Here is a 23470-nt window from a genome sequence, read left to right on the forward strand (position 1 = left end):
ATTTACATTTTTTGTTTCCTCCGGTTTAGATTTTTTAGCGTTTAGAATTAATATAATTTTTTTAATTCATAAATGAATTTTCATGTTTATCTTAATCTTATTGACCTTGACTTAGTGCCAAGTCATGGTCTTTCTTTTGTCCACACCTTTTTATTTTTTATTTTTTTAGTTTTTCCTTTTTGTCCAAGTCAAGGTCTTCAATCAAGGCACTTGGTTTTTGTGGTGAGGCAAAGACTCAAATCATTTTCCACTCAATTAGAATTTAATATGATACAACTCAAATAATACTAAAAACAAAAAGAAGTGAGGCTATCATTGTCATTGCTTTAAACTAGTTTCTATATATTTTGTTGAATTGAAAATGCAAGGGAAACAAGAAAGAAGTTTCAGGTAAGGAACTAATATTGGTAAATTATTTTTAATCTGTTTTTCTATCTAATCCTTCTACCTCTAAGTGATTTAGGTTTTCTCCAATCAAAGTAAGGTTGATCTTTGAGATGATTATAATTGTTTTTTTTAATATATATTTACATATGTTATTAGTAGATTTTTTTAGACGGGTGACGTTTGTTAAATGTGTTGTTTAAAATAAGTTCTTTATGTTGTGCAATTGTCTTTTAGATTTTGCTAGTGTTTTCCTTTTTATGTTGGAGATAAAATTTTAATTCAATTCAATAAAATGCTGACTACATATTGGAATTCAATTCTTACAGGTGCTCCTTACTAGAGAATTGCATATTTACATGGAGAAAATTTCGATTCTTGGTTTCATTTTAGCTATTCTCTATTTCATAACAACAGAACTTGCATGTAATGGTCATACCCGTATCGACAACAATGTTCAATCTGAACAAAAGGCTCTTATCGACTTCAAAAGTGGTCTCAAAGATCCCAACAATCGGCTTTCATCATGGAAAGGAAGCAATTATTGCTACTGGCAAGGAATTAGTTGCGAAAATGGCACAGGATTTGTCATTTCAATTGAACTTCATAACCCTTATCCTCGTGAGAATGAATATGAGAACTGGAGCTCTATGAACTTGAGTGGAGAAATTAGTCCTTCATTGATAAAACTCAAGTCTTTGAAATATCTAGATTTGAGTTTCAACTCATTCAAAGCCATGCCAATTCCTCAATTCTTTGGGTCTCTGAAGAATTTAATATATCTAAACTTATCGGGTGCTGGGTTTAGTGGATCAATTCCTTCAAATTTAAGGAATCTTTCTAGCTTGCAATATCTCGATCTTTCTTCTAAGTATCTTGACGATATTGATTCTAAGTATCTTTACGAGATTGATTCTGAATATTTTAATAATTTATTTGTTGAAAATATTGAATGGATGACTGACCTTGTTTTCTTGAAGTATCTTGGTATGAATTATGTTAACCTTTCATTGGTAGGAAGTCGGTGGGTTGAGGTGGCAAACAAGCTTCCAAGTTTAACTGAGTTGCATCTAGGTGGTTGTAGCCTATTTGGCTCAATTCCACTTGGTCTTGGTGAGCTACCCAATTTGCAATACTTAGATCTATCTTCAAATGTCAATCTCAGTGGCAGTATCTCTCAATTGTTGAGGAAAAATTGGAAAAAGATAGAATTTCTCAATTTGCATGGAAATGGATTACATGGTAAGCTTCTTGTGTTAACAAAAAATTGATATTTCTTTGTTGATATGTTAATGTATAGTTAAATATAGTTCACAATTTTGTATATAAGTGTTGAATATGTATCAATATACAAATATCAAATAATCAGTATATTTGGTTCACTTGTTGGAAACAAAATTCTTCTCATTAAAAAAAATATTATTTTGAATTTTAAATTCTTAGAAGGAAATTTAGTTTCTTTTTTATCTAAGAAAAAGTATATAGTTTAACAATTTATGCTTATGAAGTATTAATGTTATTTGACAATTTTTTGTGTAAAGGCAAGTAATTATAAAAAGTGTTTGTCTACATAACTATTAAAAAAAATTGTATCTTATAGGAGTATGGTTTTTTTTTTAATCCTTAACTTCCTTTTTTACTTTAAATTAGTTGATGAATGATTTATTATTTATTATTGCCAATAATTATACACTTGTTATATTAATTAATTTTTGAATGTTTTCATTTCATTTTGACATAACTCTCATTTTTTTCAATTTGTTTTGCTCCTGAGGATAATAATTTGAGCATGTACTAAATTGAATATTTATATGATGGTTGAATTGATATATGATGTGCTTTGTCACTTATGTTTTAATATTTTACTAAATTTAGTTATTAAATGTTTTCCATTTTTTATTCTCATGGTATACCTTCCTTTAAACTATGCTATTAAAATTTTATTCTAAATTGTTATGTTTATTTAAAGTACTTCCTGTTCCTATAAAATTTAAATAATTATAATTTACTATTCACTTATATTTGAAAAGCTTGTAACTAATAAATTAAAAAATCACATTGTATTAAAATTTAAAACTTTACTTTCTTTGTATCTCCAAAAAGAATTAAATTCTTATTTTGACAATTTATGTTTGTTAAGAATCTTTATCATCAAATACCCTTCAATCATCTCCTACATATTTTCAGTTTCTATTTTCTCTCACTAATTCATCTATTATATCAAATTATTGTAATTTATATACTGAGATATGACATTTCATGATTGAGACTAGTAATTGAAACCATAAAATTGAACATTAAGTGAATATGATATGGCATTTCATGTTCTTAAATATTGTTATTGAAATTTAAAAAAATTTAAGGTAGTAAAAAATTTCTAATATGTATGTTTTCTAAAACAATTTTTGAATATCATTATTATTATTTTTTATGGTAGTTTACTATTTATATTAGAGTTTCTATGAATTTCTATGTTTAGAAATAAAACATATGAAGCTTATCCAAACACAACCTTAAAGAAACAATTAATGTCAATGATTAATCCTACTAGTCTTATAACAGTGAAATCCATTACTTTATTTCATGGTTATCAGAAAAGATAAAAAAAAGTACCCAAAAAAATCTAATATTTTTTCTTACTTTTTCTTTAAACTAATTGTTCATGAATTAATTTGTTTTGTTATTTACTATTTTTATTATTTGTTTGTTACATAATTTTAATTAATACATATTTTTATTCTTGGTCATTGCAGGTTCAATTCCAAGCTTCATTGGAAACTTTTGCAACTTAAAATATTTGGATTTGAGCGATAATCTCTTGAATGGAAGTTTACCTGAGATTATCCAAGGACTTGAAACCTGCAGTTCTAAAAGTCCTTTGCCTAATTTGACGGAATTATACTTGTACAACAATCAATTGATGGGAAAATTGCCGAACTGGTTGGGGGAGCTTAAAAATCTTAGGGTACTCAATTTATCTAGTAACGAATTTGAAGGTCCCATCCTTGCTTCTTTATGGACATTGCAACACCTGGAGTATTTGTCACTTTCACGGAATGAGTTGAATGGAAGTCTCCCAGATAGTATTGGACAACTTTCTCAACTACAAGGCTTGGGTGTTTGTTTCAATCATTTGAGTGGAAGTCTTCCAGATAGTATTGGACAGCTTTCTCAACTGCAACGCTTGGGTGTTGCTTTCAATCATTTGAGTGGAAGTCTTCCAGATAGTATTGGACAACTTTCTCAATTGCAAGTCTTGTATGTTTCTTCCAATCATTTGAGTGGAAGTCTTCCAGATAGTATTGGACAGCTTTCTCAACTGCAAGGCTTGTATGTTTCTTCCAATCATTTGAGTGGAAGTCTCCCATATAGTATTGGACAACTTTCTCAACTGCAATACTTGGATGTTGGTTTCAATCAATTGAGTGGAAGTCTCTCTGAACAACATTTTTGGAAGCTGAGTAAGTTGGAGGTTCTATACATGGACTCCAATTCTTTCCATTTGAATGTTAGTCCCAATTGGGTTCCCCCTTTCCAGGTGAAAACTCTTGATTTCTCCAATTCATGCCACTTGGGTCCTTCATTTCCGGCTTGGCTTCAGTCTCAAAAGAACCTCCAGGTTCTTGATTTCTCAAATTGCAGCATTTCAAGTCCCATTCCAAACTGGTTTTGGAATATTTCTTTTAATATGCTGCAGTTAAATCTTTCTCACAATCAGTTACAAGGTCAGTTACCAAATTCATTAAATTTTTATGGTGAATCAGAGATTGATTTCAGTTCCAACCTCTTTGAAGGACCTATTCCTTTTTCAATGAAAGGAGTCTTTTTTCTAGATCTCTCCCATAATAAATTTTTTGGCCCTATCCCACTGAGCAGAGGTGAATCCATGTTAGACTTGGAATACCTTCTTCTTTCCAATAATCAAATAACAGGGGTCATCCCATCAAACATAGGCGAATCCCTACCCAACTTGGTTTTCCTTTCTCTCTCAGGTAATCAAATAATAGGGACCATCCCATCAAACATAGGCGAATCCCTACCTAACTTGGTTTTCCTTTCTCTCTCAGGTAATCGAATAATAGGGACCATCCCAGATTCCATAGGACACATCACCTCTCTTGAAGTCATTGATTTTTCAAGGAATAATTTGACTGGAAGCATTCCTTCTGCCATAAATAATTGCTCTGGCCTTTTTGTTTTAGACCTTGGAAACAACAATCTGTCTGGGATAATACCAAAGTCGTTGGGTCAGTTGCAATCGCTCCAATCACTACACCTGAACCACAACAAGCTTTTAGGAGAGCTCCCCTCATCTTTCCAAAATTTAACAGGTTTGGATGTCCTTGATCTCAGTTACAACAGATTATTGGGTCAAGTTCCTGCTTGGATTGGAGTTGCTTTCGTAAATCTTGTAATTCTCAACCTGAGGTCGAATATGTTTTCTGGAAGACTTCCCTCCCGACTCTCAAATTTAAGCTCCCTGCATGTCTTAGATCTTGCACAAAACAATTTGATGGGCAAAATTCCAATCACTTTGGTTGAGCTTAAAGCCATGGCTCAAGAGAAATTGAATATATATAAGTTAAATGAGAATGTCGGCTCCTCGTATGAAGAACGATTGGTTGTGATTAGCAAAGGCCAAAGTCTTGAATATACCAAGACTCTTTCTCTTGTTGTAGGCATTGACCTATCCGACAATAATTTAAGTGGAGAGTTTCCCCAAGAAATAACAAAATTGTTTGGTTTGGTGGTTTTGAACTTGTCGAGGAATCACATTACTGGCCAAATTCCTGAAAGCATTTCAATGTTGCGACAATTGTTATCTCTTGATTTGTCAAGCAATAAGCTTTCCGGCACCATTCCTTCAAGCATGGCCTCATTATCATTCTTGAGTTATTTGAATCTATCAAATAACAATTTCTCTAGTAAGATCCCCTTTATAGGGCAAATGACAACCTTCACCGAGCTGGCCTTTGTGGGAAACCCTGATTTATGTGGAGCTCCATTGACCACAAAATGCCAGGATGAAGATCCAAATAAAAGGCAAAGTGTTGTTAGTGACAAAAATGATGGTGGCTATGTTGATCAATGGTTTTACTTGAGCGTTGGCTTGGGATTTGCCATGGGCATCCTAGTTCCATTTTTTGTTTTAGCAACAAGGAAATCTTGGTGTGAGGCCTATTTTGATTTTGTAGATGAAATTGTCAAATGGTTGTTGAGAGGAAGAGCAACCTATGCCAAAAATCATCCTAGAAGGCGATAAATTTTGTTTTTAGATCTTTCTATGCTTTATGTATCATTATAAGCTTTGAAAGTGAATTTCATCACATTTGCAATAAAGAAAAGACTTAGCTTTTAATTTATTTTAAGTTCACATTGTAAAGGCTATAGCCTGTTTAACTGCTACTTTAAAAAAAAAATCTTTAACTTCAGAACCTATCATTTGTCATAAATAATTTCCAGTATTTATAATCTGCAGTGTTTTGGCATTGTGGGAAGGCTTAGAAAAGAACTTGACACCTCTTATTGATTCTACACTAAGAAGTCTTGCTTATCATATTTCCCAGCTCCTTATCAATCATTGTGAAATTTTGTATGAACATAACCAAAGAAGTGAAAAAACAGTTTCTGAATTTTCAATGGAAGCAAATACATCTTATTATAGCCTATTCAAGTTCTAAAGCAATATAGATTGTAGAGCCTCATCTCGATCCTCTTCATAAAGAACAGAAAAAACTGGAGGGAAAAGTTTTTTCAGTTCTGAAGTCACTCTAAGAGTAAAGAAAAATTAGACTTCTTTCACTTGAGACTATCAAGTGTTGTCTAGGTAGATGATTTGCAGATACCCTGTGCCACCAACACAACATAAATATATAAATCATGAGCAGGAAGATGCAGTTGGGATAAAGAAACCTATCAGACCTGAAACAACTCAATTTTCCAACTAAATAATCCAGAAACTGACTTTGGCCGATGACTTGGAAACGAGAAAGTGTAATAAGCAGCACAACAGAGGATATGGTTTCCAAAACAGCACAATAAAACTCTGTTTTATTGTTCCTATGTTGAATAAGAGGAGGCTGAAGCATTTCCATTTTCTGTTCGTGGACTTATATAGATGAGTAGGAACAGAAGAGCTGTAAATCAATTCCCAGGCTAGCTGCAGCATGCAACATGGAGTCCATCTCATGATTCCATTACAGCATTTCATACCTTCATATTACATTACAATATTTAAATAGAATATGAAGGTGATATTACAATATTACATTATCGTGTAATTAGAATATATTATGTGACAACATTTTATTAGTCCAATGTCAGATAATCTTATTTTTTCTTTTTTTCGCTTTTTAAAAATTTTTTCCTGAGTTCAAAAACATGATTAATTTTGAAGAAAAATGGCTAAAATTCATAATTCTTGAAAGAAAAATATTACTTTTTATTTATTTTTCAAACAAATTAAATAGATGATAGATTCTTGAAGGGTGAAAAGCAAGAAGAAATAATGTGTTTTTATGGTTTATACAAGATACCATTTCCTTGCTCATGGCCATTACCATCAGGAAATGATAGCGGTGCTGTGACACTAAGTGATGAAGCATGGTACTTGAAAATGTGAATCTCAATAATGAACTACACCTAGAGGGGGGTGAATAGGTGTTATAGAACAATTTAAAAATTCTCCCAATAAAGATTACCTAACCTTAGATTATCTTAATATCAAGAAATTTTTCTTCCAATAACTTTTCAACAAAGCAAAACATCCACAAGCAATAATGTATGCATCAACACTCTCCCAACAATTTATAAATGCAAAACACATGCAAATGCTTCAACACTCCTAAAAAATAAATCAAAATATAGAGTGAGAGAAAGAGACAATGAACACCGGATTTTTAACGTGGAAAACCTCCGAAGAGATAAAAAACCACGGGCCTATCACCGATTGAAAAACTCCACTATGAAGAATAAAAACTGAGTACAAGGTTTTACTTAGCTCAAGCCAACCAATCCTTCCCGGAATACTTGACTAGTACCTTCATTTTCAGCTTCTCCTTTTGGAGCACACTTGGAGTCCGCACCAAGCTCAATCTCGGCCTCTTCTTGAATCCACACAAGAAGAAAATGGGTTTTTGCACAACCCAAATAGAATGAGAGATTTAGATGTGAATGAAGGAATGAATCAACCCATTTATTGCTCAAGAAAATCCATTGAAAACTAGTTTTGAAAACATTAAGAGAAGTGGATTTTCTTTGCAATCAAAAACCCCAAATTAGGAAAGCAAAAATGAGAAAATGAAGAACACTTGGAGTGTGGCTGCTCTCCCCACGTTTTCAGCAGTCTCTCTACACAGAAAATGAGAGAAGATTGGTTTTTAAAGTGTAAAAAGAAACCCTTAATCTAATGGCTGAGATTTGATAAAAAAAACATTAGTTGGATAGATCCACCCCTACACCTGGATCGATCCAGAAACAGAGAAATGAAAGCCTTGCACCAAAAACCATTTTTCCCAACTTTCTAACACATTTAAAGATTAAAAACCGGGTTGATTCACATCCAATCACCACACACTCGACTACATACCTCGGCCTCTTAGCAAAGTCTTAGTCTTCAAAGTCAAGTAGTTCGAATAGGAATAGGAAAGCCGAGTTAGGGGACACTTAGGAATTTTGTCCGGAATTGCCAACCTAGCTAAACACTCACAGTACTATCCACCACCATTCATTGAACTTGTCGACAGATTTTTTAACTATAAATTATAATATTTTACATAAATTTTTATTTACTTTAAAACAAATACTACATTATAAGAAATAAATACAAAATAAATGGATAAAAGCCTTTTTTGCCTTCTTAAAGGGACCATTTTCTGGCCCGTATGTTGGCCCATTTTCTAGCAACTTTGGGGCTTTTGAATTTTTATTTTATTTTCTAATATTTTAGTTATGAATTATAATATTTTAGAACTTCACAGAAATATTTATCTACTTTAAAAAAGAATATTAAATTAAAAAATAAAAATAAATGGATAATAAATATTTCAATAAACCACGTCATGATAAATTTCATACATAACAAAAAATATAAATTATGTATTTTTTTATGTAAAAAAAAGATGATAATATTTTAGTGAAAGTTATAAAAGATATATTAATATAAGAAGTTGTTAATCTTATTTTTAGGGTGAGGAGTGATCTTAAACACAACATTAATGGGCTTAAAAGCAGGCTTTTGCACCTCAATTGGAGCTGCCACATGGCACCATGTCATAGGCCAACCCTCCCCTCACCCACACCCAACCAAAACCCACCCCGCATGATACCCAACCCAATAAAAATGGGTTGGGCCTAATTTTGGCCCATTTTCCTGGTCTGGATAGTGTGTCCCTTTTTTTTCATTTCCCCCATCTAGTCTTTTAGGCCCTCTTATGGGTCCCATCCCCTAGCCCAATTTCTGGGCCAATTTTGGGCCTCATTTTTAAAGGGACCCTTTTTTGGCCCCTTTCTGGGCAACTTTTGGGTCGTTTGAAATTTTATTTTATTTTCTTTTTTTCTGAAACCATTTTTTCCTCTCTGCAAGGACTTAATTTCTAGGCCCAATATATGGGCCTTTTTTTCTTAGTTTTTCCTTCTTCATTTTAACTTCCAACTTTCAAAACCCATAATTTTGAATGCTTCATCGTCTTTTGATTATTTATTTATTTATTTAATTTTAAAAGATGTTTTACTTGAGCACAATTTAGCTTTTTGACTTGATAACGTGATTAATATTACATAGAGAAGTTCTATTATCATCAGTCATAATCAAACAACGTAATCTACATTTCATACAAAAATTACAGATCATAAAAGAATACAAACTATTCTAATATAATTTTAAAATAGTTATTTATTATCCATATGACTATTTGACTTGACAAACTTCACAACGTGGTCTACACTTTATTCGAAATAAATATTCTTTATCATGGATTATATAATCAAGAAAAAAATTGATGATTATGATTTAATTTTAAATGGTTAATCATTGTCTATGATTAAATCTCAGCCAAAATCACATCCCGTTTTAGAGCCAGTTCCATTTGTTATATCTCCGACTCTTACTCCTCCCATCCATGGGAATTAAGTTTGAGACACCAACAAATAGAGCCACTTTCATATATATAAAATCCGTCTTTAATATTGTTGAAACCATCCAAAGCTGACGGGTTGATTCAAAGAGACCAAACTTTTGCCACCCATGGGAAAAGGATTCCAAATATAAAAATCGGCATTAATGTTTCCAAACAACTTTGTCGTGGTTATAAGTCTGATAAATCAACAATAATAATCTTCGCCTCAATCAATCAACACGTTATACAAGTTGATTGGCTAGGTGGTCAGTGTGGTGGTGACAATATGGAGCCCTTTTATTCTTAAATCTTTCTCTTAATCACTTGCATGGCCAGTTACCAAATCCATTAAATGTTTCTCAATATGCATTGATTGATTTCAACTCCAACCTCTTTGAAGGACCTATTCCTCTTCCAACCAAAACTATTGAATCACTAGATTTCTCCAACAATAATTTTTCGGGTCCCATCCCACCGAGCATAGGTGAATCCATTCCAAGCTTGAGGGTCCTTTCTCTTTTGGGAAATCAAATAACAGGAGTCATCCCAGCTTCTATAGGGGATATAAGGGGTCTTGATATCATTCATCTTTCATGGAATAGTTTGACAAGAAGCATTCCCTTAACCATAATCAATTGCTCTTCCTTAAGGCTCCGTTTGGTTCCCGGAAAATGCGAAAGAAAGAAAATTGGGAGGAAAAATGGAAGGAAAGAAAAAGGTAAGGAATATAATTTTTTTCGCTCGTTTGGTTATTCATGGAAAATTCAAGGGAAAAAAAAAGAATTCATTTTCTTTTGTTTGGTTAACCACAAAAAAAACAGTAAGGAAAAATGGAAGGAAAATAAAATCAACAATTTGTCTTAAATAGTTATCAATTTGTTGAATAATAAAATAAATTAATCCAATAAAAAAACTGTTGAAAAACTTGAATTTTTCGACATAAAACATTGCTCATAAAAAGTCTCTACTATTATTTTTTTTTATTAATAATTATAAAATTTATGTATAAAATTTTCCTCATGTAATACAAATAAAATATACGAGTAATAACTATTTTTTATTTTCAAGGGAACATTTATAGCTAATAAAAAGCTCTTAAAAAATTCAAAAGGATTTTCGGAATCAAAATTTAGAAATAAAATATATTCATATAATGTAAAAATAAAAAAACTACTATATAAAATATAAAATTCAAAATTAAGAGCTGAGGCCCATTTTACATCTGTTGAATCATTATCCCACTCCTAAATCTAGCAACAAATTATTCCCACTCTTCTTACAAATTAACATGATATGAAGCTATGTTAAATAATAAGGAAATGACAAAGCAATACAAATAAAATGATTTTTTTCACGTTTGGTTAATCATAAAAGATATGAAAGAAAAAGTAAATAAAAATAATATATTCATTTTATTTTTTCTTTGCAATTTTCGTGAAATTTTCCAAAAACCAATGATAGGGTAAATAATCAATATCAGCACTCAGTGGATGGTTGTGGTGTATACCAATTGTGTTTGAAGAAGAAATACCTCAGAAATGTTCTAAAAAGTATCATTTTCCATTGTTTTTTATTGAATGGCCAGTAGAGGTATAGAAAATTGCAGTTAAACCAGTATTGAGTCAAACAGGAATGTAGTTAAACTCGGTTCAAAGATTCCATGATATCTAGGTTATATATATAAAATCTTTGCAAGATTACCACAGTTTTGAAAATTGTTTAACCAATTCGGCCTTACCTCTACCTGAAATAGAATTCCATACAAAAAGACATCACAATTCTGAATAAGCTTCAGGTTTCCTTCAAATATGATCCAACAAACGAGGGATTTCTCAAGGACATCATAGCAACAGCAACAACAACAACAACAAAAAAAGGAAAAAGAAGAAAAAAAAAAGAAAAAAGAAAAAAAGAAAATATAGAGAAGGCCCTAAAAGAACAGGAACAGGTGATATGAAGCTTCCTACCCCATGTCACTTTGACATCTCATTCCATGATGTAAAGGAGAAACTCAAAGGAGAAAAAAAAACTACTTCAAAAGCAAAGCATGATTCTGGGTCTTTTCCCCAGAAAGAGGCTGTAATGCTTATTCAAAATGACTATATGAAGAAGGAAACAATTATCAGCATTCCTGACAGTACAATGCATATTGATCATATTCAACAATTCAGTTACATAACAGTTTAATTAAAAGGCATTCTCTATCCAAATACCGAAAGATTCCTGAATATTCCAAACATTGAGAAGCAAAAACTTCATCTGAAACGCAAAGAAACCACATGGATGCTGAGCTGGAAAAGTAAAATGAATCAGAATCTCAACCAGTTGCTTCTAAACCACCCCCGGAAAAGGTTCTCAATTCTCAAACCAAAACCAAAACACGTATCAAAACTAAGGTAAAAGTAGCTGTAGATTTGAAAAGATAGATGAATAAAAAAAGTCTTCATAAGTCTAAAAATATAATAGATCAATTTCTAATAGTCAACTATCATCCATGAGTTTTGATATCAAAACTTCACGTATAGCCCCAAAACAAAAGTAAAACTAAAAATAAAAATAATCTCTATCTCAAATTAGGCATCAAAAAAAGTAGGTCCAAATTTAACTGACAACCAAAGCTTACGCCTATCAATTGGACAAGCAAGGAAGGCTCGAGCTGCACTCACATCACCCATAAGAGCTTGATATGCTTTCATATGAGATATATCACTCATACCTCCAATCTTAGCAATCTCTTCAAACAATTGCTCTTCTATATAATTTTGAAGGTTGCTTCTATCAAGAGCCGCAACAACTGCATCCATTCCAACTCTAATTGACCTTAATTCTTCACTTACAATGTCAGCATATTTTGCTTTTCGCTTTTTTGTTTCTTTGTTTGACTTTGGTGCAGAAACAAATGCATCTACAGATGAGAAAGATGTCTCAGTTGTTGCTTCATTTTCAACATAAGCAAATGTTTATTCTCTAATCCCATGTTGTGATGATCCTAATGGAATTGTGTCATCCAAATTTTGTTCATGGGCCCAACGAAGTTGTCTTTCTTTTGCACTTGCAGCAAGACTTCCTGTTGCTCGATCTTTTCCAAGAAGAATGGACAACTTATCATAATTTCTAATAGGTTTGTGTCTGAGCTGAGATGCTCCTGGGTGTGCCTTTTAACATCAGAAAAAACAAATATTAACAAAACTCGAGTTCAATTGTGATAATGTCTATTAGAAATTTATAACTCTACATTACATGCAAAATTTTTATTTCTAATAACTCAAAAATAATAATTAACTCACCTTAGTGTAAGTAGTCCATACTTTCGTGGTAGCTTCGATCATTTAAGTTGATTCATTGAAACCAAATCCACTACCATTTTGTAAAACTTCTTGAGCAGCATAAAAGTTTTTTTAAAAAGTTTTCATTCTATTTTTTATGTGCTCAGAGTTACAACTCAATTCAAAATTTTCCCCAATTTCTCGTGCAACCATTGCATAAGCTGTCTTGGTGAAGACTCCTCCTATCTTTTGCCCTTTATGCATTTGCTCCATTAATCGATCAACCAAAAAATTGTCAATTTCATCAATCCAAGTCAAGTTTCTTTTTTCACTTACACTTTTGTGTACTTTAAAGCCTTCACTATGTTCCATCTGAAATAATAATACATATATATATGTTTAAAATGAAAAGTCAAGAGGAGGAGATATAATAATAACTTCATTGTAACTCATTCAAAGTGTGATTTTAACTAGAGGAGTTATAGTTCTAAATACAATCATCGTACTTAATATGAAACACAAAAAACTATACAAGAAAAGAACCATAAAATAAAAGGACTCATCAACGGTTTCTATTGTAATCTTTCCACATATCCATGGCTATTTTCCCCCTTAAGATTTTTCCTTCCTTGCATTTTTCAGCTAAACTCAAGACCATTGATTCAAACTTCGTTTTTTTTGCTAAAAAGCTCTTTATCGACCTCTACTATTAATCTTTCATTTGGATCAACACCCATGAGATAGTTATGGAGGATACAACATGCTAGTATAATATCAAATTGTGTGTCAACAGGGTAATGTGGCTCCGTCCCACTAGCTATTATTGGAAACCTTTTCTTCAAAACACCAAATGCCCTTTCAATTGCATTTCTCAAGGACGAGTGTCGAAGGTTGAAAACCTCTCTAGCATTTTCTGGTTGATGAACACTATACTCTTTTAAATGGTAATGAGTGCTTCTATATGGGGTAAGAAATCCAGTTTTTAGCTGAAAACCCGCATCGGCCAAATAATATTTACCTAAGAAGCATAGACAAAGGATATTTATTATTAGTAATAGCCAATTGAGCTAATAAATTATTATCTAATCACCAATAATCACCTTGTGGAACAATCAATTTATCAAAATCTCTCATTAATGCATTATCTAGGATTCTCGAGTCTAACGCAGATCCTTCCCAACCAGGTAAAACATATGTGAACTTCAAGTCAAAGGAACATGCTGCTAAAACATTTTGTGTTGGATAGTACTTTCGCCCTCGATACCTTTGTACAACATCATTTGACACTTTTACACGAAAATGTGACCCATCAATCGCCCCTATGCAATCCTATAAAGAAACAAAATTATTAGTTTATTTTAAAATATAAATAATATTCTAATGATGTTTATTAGATAAGTAAGTTTACCTTAAAGTAGGGCCAAAATTTGGTATTGTCCTTGATTTCTTGAGGGCACTTTAATCCATTAGGCTGCTTTAAGAAGACATCATCTAAAGATATTATAGCTCTAAGAACTTGATGAAAGTGACGACTAACAGTTTCACTAGCATGCTTGAAATAAAATTTCATAGTTCTATTCCTTAAATTATGACCAACAATGTGAAGGAATTTGGCAACTTGTTCTTCTACATTACTATGTGCACTATTTCTAAGACGACCTGTTCCCCGAAGAATGTTTACTAGTCTTGCGAATGCATCCTTTCCCATACGTAGTTGATTATAACAATCTTCATTATCCATTAGTGTAAGTCTTTCCATCAAAGCATGCCGTTCATAATCTCCTTCATTAGAGATTGATCTCTCCTAATAGTTTGAGCGATGATAAACCGAAACAAGAATTGCTGCATATGCAGCATACATAGCTACACAAGTTGCAGCCCATCTTCTAAGTCTTTGCCACTCTTCATTATAAGTCTACATGTTAGCAAAGTAAGAGGAATGATTTAGTAAAGTCATTATTCAATCTTGAAATGTGATAGTTAAATTAACTTAATCTAAGATTGATTATGACTATTTATGATAGTTAAATTAATGACAAGTTACCACTTATGGTAAAACAAACCTTACTAGAGTTGAAATGTCTAGTTTAAAGCATAATAACAAAATGAAACTCTTTCTAAGTTCATTATTCAGTCTGAAATTTGCATGATTACTTAAGAATACTTGGTCCTCCACTTGGTTTTGGGATGAATGAAGGAGAGTAGAGTATTAAGAAGAAGATGATGAATGAATGACAAAGAAGTGAACTTACCTGAGATCGTTCAACTGCCAAAGGGTCACTCGGATTTTTATCAGGATGAACTTGCTTTGCCTACACAAATAATAGAAAAGTAAATTAGGTAAAAAGAAATGGAAAACCCATACACTATTTTAGTTCAAATGAATCTCTATTTTAGTTCAAATGCAACAAAAAAAAAAACTATGTTAGGAAGCAATCCCAAACATGGCCTTGATTTTTGGTGTTTATTTTGTTTCTATTTCTTTTGTATTTCTGGTAGATAAACTGAATGGGCCTTAATTTTTATAGAACCAACCTTTGATTCTGCAAAAATAATTTCATTTACAACTGAGGAAGATGATTCCTATGATCAAATAAAAAAATTAATCATATTTTCACACGAAACTTTCGAAAAACAAAAATGAACATAGAGCAGCCCAATTCCAGTGTCCTTTCGAACAGAGGAAATGTGAAGAAATGGTAGGACCCAAGTGGGTGTATAATTGGAAAGTAAGGGAGACACCACATGGCTTAACATTTAAAGCTAAGCTTTGTACTGGTCAGGTTCAATATTGGCCCCATGTGCTTGTTCTTACGAAGTTGCTTTGTTGCATCCAAGCAAGCACATGTTACTTTTGCAAAGATAGTATCCTGAACCACCAAGAAGATGTAGAACTGAGACTAAGACTGGGATAGTATGTATACGTATGGGACATGAGGATTACTAGTAACTTAATCAACTAACAAGGTTGCCTTATGGTTTTGGTCACCTTACATATTACTAGTAAATATTTTTTTGATTTTTTTTTATAAAGCTTCTTTATACTTATGTCTTTCATTTTCTTTAAATGCTGCTTAAACTCCACCATAAAGAACAATTTTTTTTTAAAAAAGTTCTCAAAGAATAGTTCTCAAAATTTGAAATGTTCTCAATTTATTTTTTATATTTAAAAAAATAATTTTAAAATAAAATAACTGAGAATAAAATGTATTTTTAGAAAATATCATATTTTTTGTGATAAGTTCTCAAAATCTGATTTTTATAAATAAAAAAATATCAATTCTTCAAGTGTAGAAGCAGACAAAACAGATGAATAGGTACCCGATTAAAGATAATAAAAACCCAAAATTCTAATATCATGCTAGACTAGAAAGATAAAAAAACAACAGAAGACACTAAAAATCAGAGCTCTTATACTATGTTAAACCATGACAAATAATATTACTCATCCTAAATGCTTAACTTAGTATTGTAAAACATGTTAGTATTTTCAAACTTGAAGGGGGATGCTAAGATTGCTTTTTCACTTCTTTACTTAAAGTTAATATTTCGTTATCCCTATAAACTTGAAGCTGATCCTAAGCATGCTTTAAGAGATATCCTAAGCATGTTTGCAGAATCAACCATGTTGTGTCCAGAACCAAAAGGAATTCAGTTATTACTCAATATCTGAATTCTACCAATATTAAGGAAAGCAGAAGCAATCAACTGTAATAGCATTAAAAGAAGAGTATTTCATTGCAGGAAACAACATTAATTTTTCCACAGCTTTTTCTAGTTTCATTTTTCCTTTTCCTATTAATGCTTATCTTCACTCTGTATTTCTTCCTTCATCATGAAGTTACTTACTAGTTGTCCTTGTAATTGTCGGTGCTAAATTCTTAACTGTTTGTTAAATTCTGTAGATTTCCCATCCTATTTTTCATTGAGATTGATAAACATCTAACAGATGAATCACACAAATTTTCTTTCCAATTCTAGAAAAATCCCATGTTTGTATTTGAATCTTTTTAGTTAAAATTCAGATTTAATTCCTTCGAGTATGCCTAATGCCTAATGCTGAGTGTATGACCAGGTAAGAGAGCCCTTTTACATATAAAAACTCATACTAAACCAATCCTTTGAGGATATAGAATAATAAAATAAAATTCCAATCTCATTGCCCAATAGGGCCAATACTAACATGGTTCTATCAATAAGAATCTTTACATAGGAAAATATGCATATTCAAAATTACCATGAGATATATTCAAATATGAATCTAAAGAGAAATGTGAGATATATTCACATTTCTCTGTTGGGGAATATAATTAATGAGAAATGTGGGTTCATTTGGTTTGGTTTGGCTTTCATCCCTGCATAGTATATAAGTTTGATTCATAAGCAAATGCCTATAGCTGTGTCCGAGGCAGACCATTAGCTGACTTGGGTCTACTGTTTTCTCAAGTCTCAAGCAACAAACAAAATGACTGAAATATGAAATTTCTGGGTTCAATCAATTTAAACTGATCAGTCCCCTTTGTTAAACATTAATTTAGGAAAATTGCATCTTTACCACCCTCTCTCACTACCTACTTGTATGAAAGGTAATAACATGATCCGCATATGGATCAAAATGTGACAAATCATAACTTGGAGGAAAAGTAAGTGATAAGAGCAACATTCTCCACTAACTGTATTTACAAATTGGAGGCCACAAGTATCTGGTATTCATCTTTAATGTAAATTTTTTTGGGTATGCATTTTACAAAGCTCATAATTGATCAAATGTGATTTACCCTCATCTCCTTTTAGTTGAATATCAAGTTGGTCAGTTGTTAAAAGTTCTCGTCAAGTCCCATTCTAACTCATTTCAGATCAACTTCACAATTGACAAGTATTACAACAATGGAGACGTAAAAACCTAGTAAGACACCCATAAAACTAACGAGTTATTAATTGCACCAGAATATGTCATCCATTTGAAACCTGAGTATTCCAGTTCCCATTTGAAAACACAACCCCAATCACAATCCCCACTTCCCATTTGAAAACACAACCCCAATCACAACCTAGAGAGTCATAATGATCATAGCCTACCAATTGATGCTTACTGTACAACTTAAGTTCTATAACTACACTCATAATGTAAGCAAATCAAGAAATACAAAGAGTAATTTAGGAATCCCTTGGAATGATATCAATTGAGGTGATTTAAGAAATGGTGTAACATTTAGCAGAATATCAAGGGTAAAAATAAGATCAAATCCAGAAAACAACAAGCCAGAAAAGTTTAGAAAAATTTTGGCGAAATTTAAGAAATGGGAAAGGCGAAAGCAACCTAGAAACCCAAACAGAGAACCTAAGAGAGAACGATTACCTTGGGTTCCGGGTTTTCACAAGATGACGTGGATTGGAGTTCAATTCATGCCTGATCTGAAGATATGGATCCGAATACATTCACTAGATTTGAAGAATCCATTTCATAAATGAGAACTTGATTTGAAGAGCGCACTTCATCCATGGGAACTCGGGTGCCTGAAGAGGGTAGGTTTTTGGCCCTGGAAGGTGGTCGGAGTGATTGTGGTGGCCGTTGAAAGGGTCGACGACGGTGAGAAGCCATAGCCACCGATGAAGAGGAAGTGAAAGGTGAAGCGATGAACAGAGCCCCCGATAAAATCCCCCCCCCCCCTTTGCCCTTCTCTTTTTCTCTTATTTTCCTCCTTATTTTTTAAGGAAAATAATAGGGAAAATATTACAATATTTTCTTTAATATTTTCCTTTATATTTTTTTTCCATCTTATTTTCCATGTCATCCAAACTAAAGAAAACTATTTTTCTCTACATTTTTTTTCCTTTCCTTAGCATTTTCCGGGAACCAAACAGAGCCTAAGAGTTCTAGACCTTGGAAACAATGACTTGTCCGGGAGAATTCCAGAACAGTTGGGTCAGTTAAAGTGGCTTCAATCTCTTCACATGGAAAACAACAACCTTTCAAGAGGGCTGCCCTTATCTTTCCAAAATTTGTCCAGTTTGGAAACTCTTGATCTCAGTTACAACATATTGTCAGGTAACATTCCAACATGGATTCGAGCTGCTTTTATGGGTCTTAAAATCCTTAACTTGAGGTCGAATGGGTTCTCTGGCAATCTTCCTTCTGAGCTTTCATATCTGCGTTCATTGCATGTCCTGGACCTCTCACAAAATAATTTGACTGGTAACATTCCACCTACATTGGGTGGCCTCAAAGCAATGGCTCAAGAGAAAAATATAAACCAATTTGTGTTATATAGGAGCTTTCAAGGCAGACGGTATAGAGGGCAATATTATGAAGAAAGCTTGGTTGTGAACATGAAAGGACAACGTCTAGAATATATAATTTAAGTGGAGAGTTTCCAGAGGCAATAACAGAATTATTTGGTTTGGTGGCTCTTAACCTGTCACGGAACCACATTACTGGCCAAATTCCTACAAGCATTTCAAGGTTGAAGGAATTGTTATCTCTTGATTTGTCACGCCCCAAGACCCACTCCAAGGGCATGACGGTCATTTCACACTTCAAACCCGAAGGCTTACAATGTAACCTGACCCAAACAATTATCTTGTAATCGGAAGTTACCAATTACCAAATACCTGTTCAGAGTAGCAAAACAAAATCTAAAATCCTCAAATTTCAATTTCAAAACTAAAACATCCACTATCCAAAATCCATTGTCCAAATATTTGCAAACTTAAACAATTCAAGTATTAGAACAAATTTCAAAATCTCCAAAACTCAACTTTGATCTAACATAAAATTTGAAGGATTAATATCCAAATAACTTCCAAATACCAAAAGATCCAAATGACATAACTAACAGTTAAACAAAATCCAACATAAAATCTTAAGTCAAATCCTAATGATGACCATTCCTCAGCCTAGCCATCACTCCTCACTTGAACTAAGGGTACCTAAAAAGTAGTCAACAAATGGGAATGAGCTCACAGCCCAATAAGGAACATTAATGCAGTCCATGGACCAAACATTTCAAACTCACTTGCAAAATAGGATATATTGTAATCAATCATTTTCATAAAGCTGTGAGTAAATTTTTTTTTTTTTTTTTTGCCAATACATTCAAAATTTCTAAGTGTATGCATTTATTTCTGATTCAAACAATTTCATATCAAATTTAGTCAAAACATTCCAATAATTTATTTACTCTGGTCATCAAACATCAAAGGGTGCCCAATTAAGTGGGACTTTTCAAATAGGTGGCTAGCCTCAAATTGTTCCTTTAAGGTGGATGGAACCAAACACTATTAGTACTAGTAACCTCTAACCGAAACCCCTAGAGGCTAGGGTTCAAATCAATTACATTTTCCACCAAGAAATGTAAAGGTCAACTATTATATCCCATTAACAAGGGCCAAAAGTCAACTATTATATCCCGTTGACAAGGGCCAAACAAACCAGAGTCAAATATTTATTTCATTTATTCAAATTTACAACATATAATATCTCCACATTTATTTGTCAAAAACATAATATAAAATTCTAACATACTTTTCATGCAAAACAGGTTTGATCCATGCATAAAACGGAATATAACTCAAACGTTTTCAAATAATGTATATATATATATATATATATATATATATATATATATATATATATATATATATATATAATTGTTTCAAAAAAGAATTTAACAATTGCATTAATTCCCTTACCTCAAAAGAAACCCTCAAAAACTTTGGAGAGAAAAATCTTGAAAATCTACTCTTCACCTAACAAAATATAAGAGGAATAATTATTACTATTTATCTAAAATTATAGGTTTGACAATCCTAAAATTTTAAGTATTCAAATTAATAATTTTTTTTTATGAAAGGTAATTTAATCTATTCATATTTTAAAAATTAATAAATTTCTAATTCATATAAAACTGAATTTATTTATTTATTTTAAAATTTATTTCTTGGGGCACAACTTAATTAAACTATAATTTATTTCAATAATTAATTTCTATGTTATTTATTAACTTACGCTCATAATTATAATATCAAAAAAAACTTTACTTCCTTTTATTTAAAACTTTTATTCTCTCATATTTTTTTTTTTAAAACATAAACTTTATTCCCAACAATACTTCATTATTGGCAACAAAATAATAGACATATATATATATATATATATATATATATATATATATATATATATATATATATATATATATATATATATATATATATATATATATTTGTTTTTTCATTCTCCAATTCTACTGGTGTGCACACGCGTCCTCCATTTTTTTTTTTTTAATCCTTAAGCCATTCTCCAATTCCACAGTGTGCACACGCATCTTCTAGGTTTTTTTTTTCCCCTAAAAACTTAAGAATTTCCAATTTTCAACAATAAATCAAAATCTTAAATTTTCACTATTTTGATATTAAAACGAATTAAAAAAAAAACTAACCCTAATCTAGATTTGGGGTTTTTCCAAAAAAATATATATATCTAATGTGCTTGAAATTAACTAATGAATTTAAAAAAAATAATCTAGGGGATCTTACCTATAGAGGTTTGTTTTTCAAACCTTGAAATCTGACTTCAACTTCACGTTCTTTAGAAACTCTCTGCGAATTCAGAAAAGAACAGGAAGAAGAGAATTTTCTATTTATACCTAGGGTATTATTCGTAAAATTACTTTTTCACCCCTCTTCCATTTTATTAAATTAATTAATTCATTAATTTAATATCATTATTATGAATTTCCTAAATTACCCTTTAAAAAAAAAATTGGGCGTTACATGATCTATTAAGCAATAAGCTCTTTGGCACAATTCCTTCTAGCATGGCTTCATTATCTTTTTTGGGTTCTTTGAATCTATCAAACAACTTCTCTGGTAAGATTCCTTTTACAAGACAGATGACAACTTTTGATGAATTTGCCTTTGATGGAAACCCAGGTCTCTGCGGAGCTCCTCTTGTTGAAAAATGCCAAGACGAGGATTCTGATAAAGAGCACAGCATTGGTACCGATGAAAATGACAATCATTTCATTGATCGGTGGTTTTATTTGAGCGTCGGATTAGGGTTTGCAGCCGGTATTTTGGTTCCTTATTTTGTTTTAGTAAGCAGGAAATCTTGGTGTGATGCTTACTTGAATATTGTGGATGAAATCATTGATAAGACATTCTGGTTGAGAAGAAGAAGAAGAAGGGCAGCAACCTATACCAGAAGTCATGGAAGACAACAATAAATTTTACTTGTAAAGCTATATATGCATACACTTTGAAAGTAAATTTGATCGTTTTCACATACTGGGATGCCAACTTTAGTCATTTTCCATGCATGAAAAGTCTGCAAATCCAGTTCGTTTTCTTATCTCTAAGAATTTCAATTCTTCTTAACCCAAGTAACAAGCAATGAGAAAAATAGAAAGAATTAAACACTTTAGTGTGCTCCACCATCTAAACCTTTTAACTTCTTGATGGGGGGAGCTAGGTACAATTATGTCTTCCGTGAATGATGCTATGAATGTGGAAAATTTTCTCATACTAATGAAATTTCTACCTCCTTGATGGGAAAAGTTTATAGGTTTATGAAAATTCTACAACATTATTGGCAACTTGTCCTCTTTAATCTAGAAAAAAGTCTATTTGATAGTGGTTGAACAACTCCTTCACCATGTGCAAAGTTCAATATCATTTTGACGTGATATGTGCCAAGAAAGATTGAATTGGAGATATAAAAGAATTTATAAATATTTTTTTCCTTTTTATTTAAAAATGACCAAATAAAATTTTTAAATTTACAATATCAAAATTAATTCTCAAATTATTGTAGGTGAAATGAAAATTAGTTCTGAAAAAAAGTTGTGGGAATCATTATTACTAAATAGGAATAAATTTAATAAAAATTTAAATTTACATGATTTCTTGTCAATGGTTTTTTTGAATATACATCTGATTTCATTTTATTCTCCCACGAAAATATTATTTTCATTTTCAATAAGATTTCAATTAAATTTAATTAATTAATATGGTATAAATTGAATTTAAAATGTTTTTATAAAATCAAAACAAAAAATAAAACAATTTATCCAAACAAGCCTTTCTATTTTTATTTTTTTTTTAAGTCCTTTTATAAAAATAACTTATCAAATATCCTTATTTTTATAAAATATAAATTTTTTTTTGGTTCTTTAACTTAAAAACAATTTCTAAAAACAAGCATAAGAAATCATGATCAAACAATAAATTTAAAAAATTAAAATAAAATAAAGTACTTATTTGGGTTGTATTAAAAATGAATATTAAAATTATTTTTTTCTTATAGTAATTTTTTGTTTCACTAGAATAAAAAAATTGTTTCATAATTAAAAAAAAATTATTTATCTTTAACTCATACATAATTTTAGATTTAATTTTTATTTTTTAATAAGACTTAACTTAAATTTGATTTCATATTATTATAAATTAAATTTATAAAATAAAAGTAAAATATTGTTTTTAAAAATAATACAATTCTTTCATCTACCTCCTTGATGGGAAAAGTTTATAGGTTTATGAAAATTCTACAACATTATATATATATATATAGATAGATAGATAGATCATAGAGCTGAGAAGTTTCCTTGAGAATCTGTAAGGATGTTTTCCAGAGGAAAATGGGTGGCAAGTGCTTGTCAGCATTGTCAGCCTAAGCAAATATGAACTTTTATGTGGTGGCTCGGTCAA

The 23470-nt window shown here is 31.5% G+C and overlaps 1 protein-coding gene across 1 annotated transcript; it reads left to right on the forward strand.

Annotated features, from left to right (window-relative positions):
• Positions 1-376: 376 nt before the first annotated feature.
• Positions 377-5647, forward strand: LOC117921914 (receptor-like protein EIX2). Its single transcript, XM_034839862.1, has 6 exons — positions 377-390; positions 714-1626; positions 3138-3349; positions 3923-4003; positions 4082-4109; positions 4452-5647. The coding sequence occupies exons 2-6, from the start codon at positions 744-746 to the stop codon at positions 5645-5647; spliced, it is 2400 nt and encodes a 799-aa protein (XP_034695753.1). The 5' UTR covers positions 377-390; positions 714-743.
• Positions 5648-23470: the final 17823 nt, after the last annotated feature.

The sequence above is a fragment of the Vitis riparia genome, chromosome 9 (assembly GCF_004353265.1).
Source record: "Vitis riparia cultivar Riparia Gloire de Montpellier isolate 1030 chromosome 9, EGFV_Vit.rip_1.0, whole genome shotgun sequence".
NCBI lineage: Eukaryota > Viridiplantae > Streptophyta > Magnoliopsida > Vitales > Vitaceae > Vitis > Vitis riparia.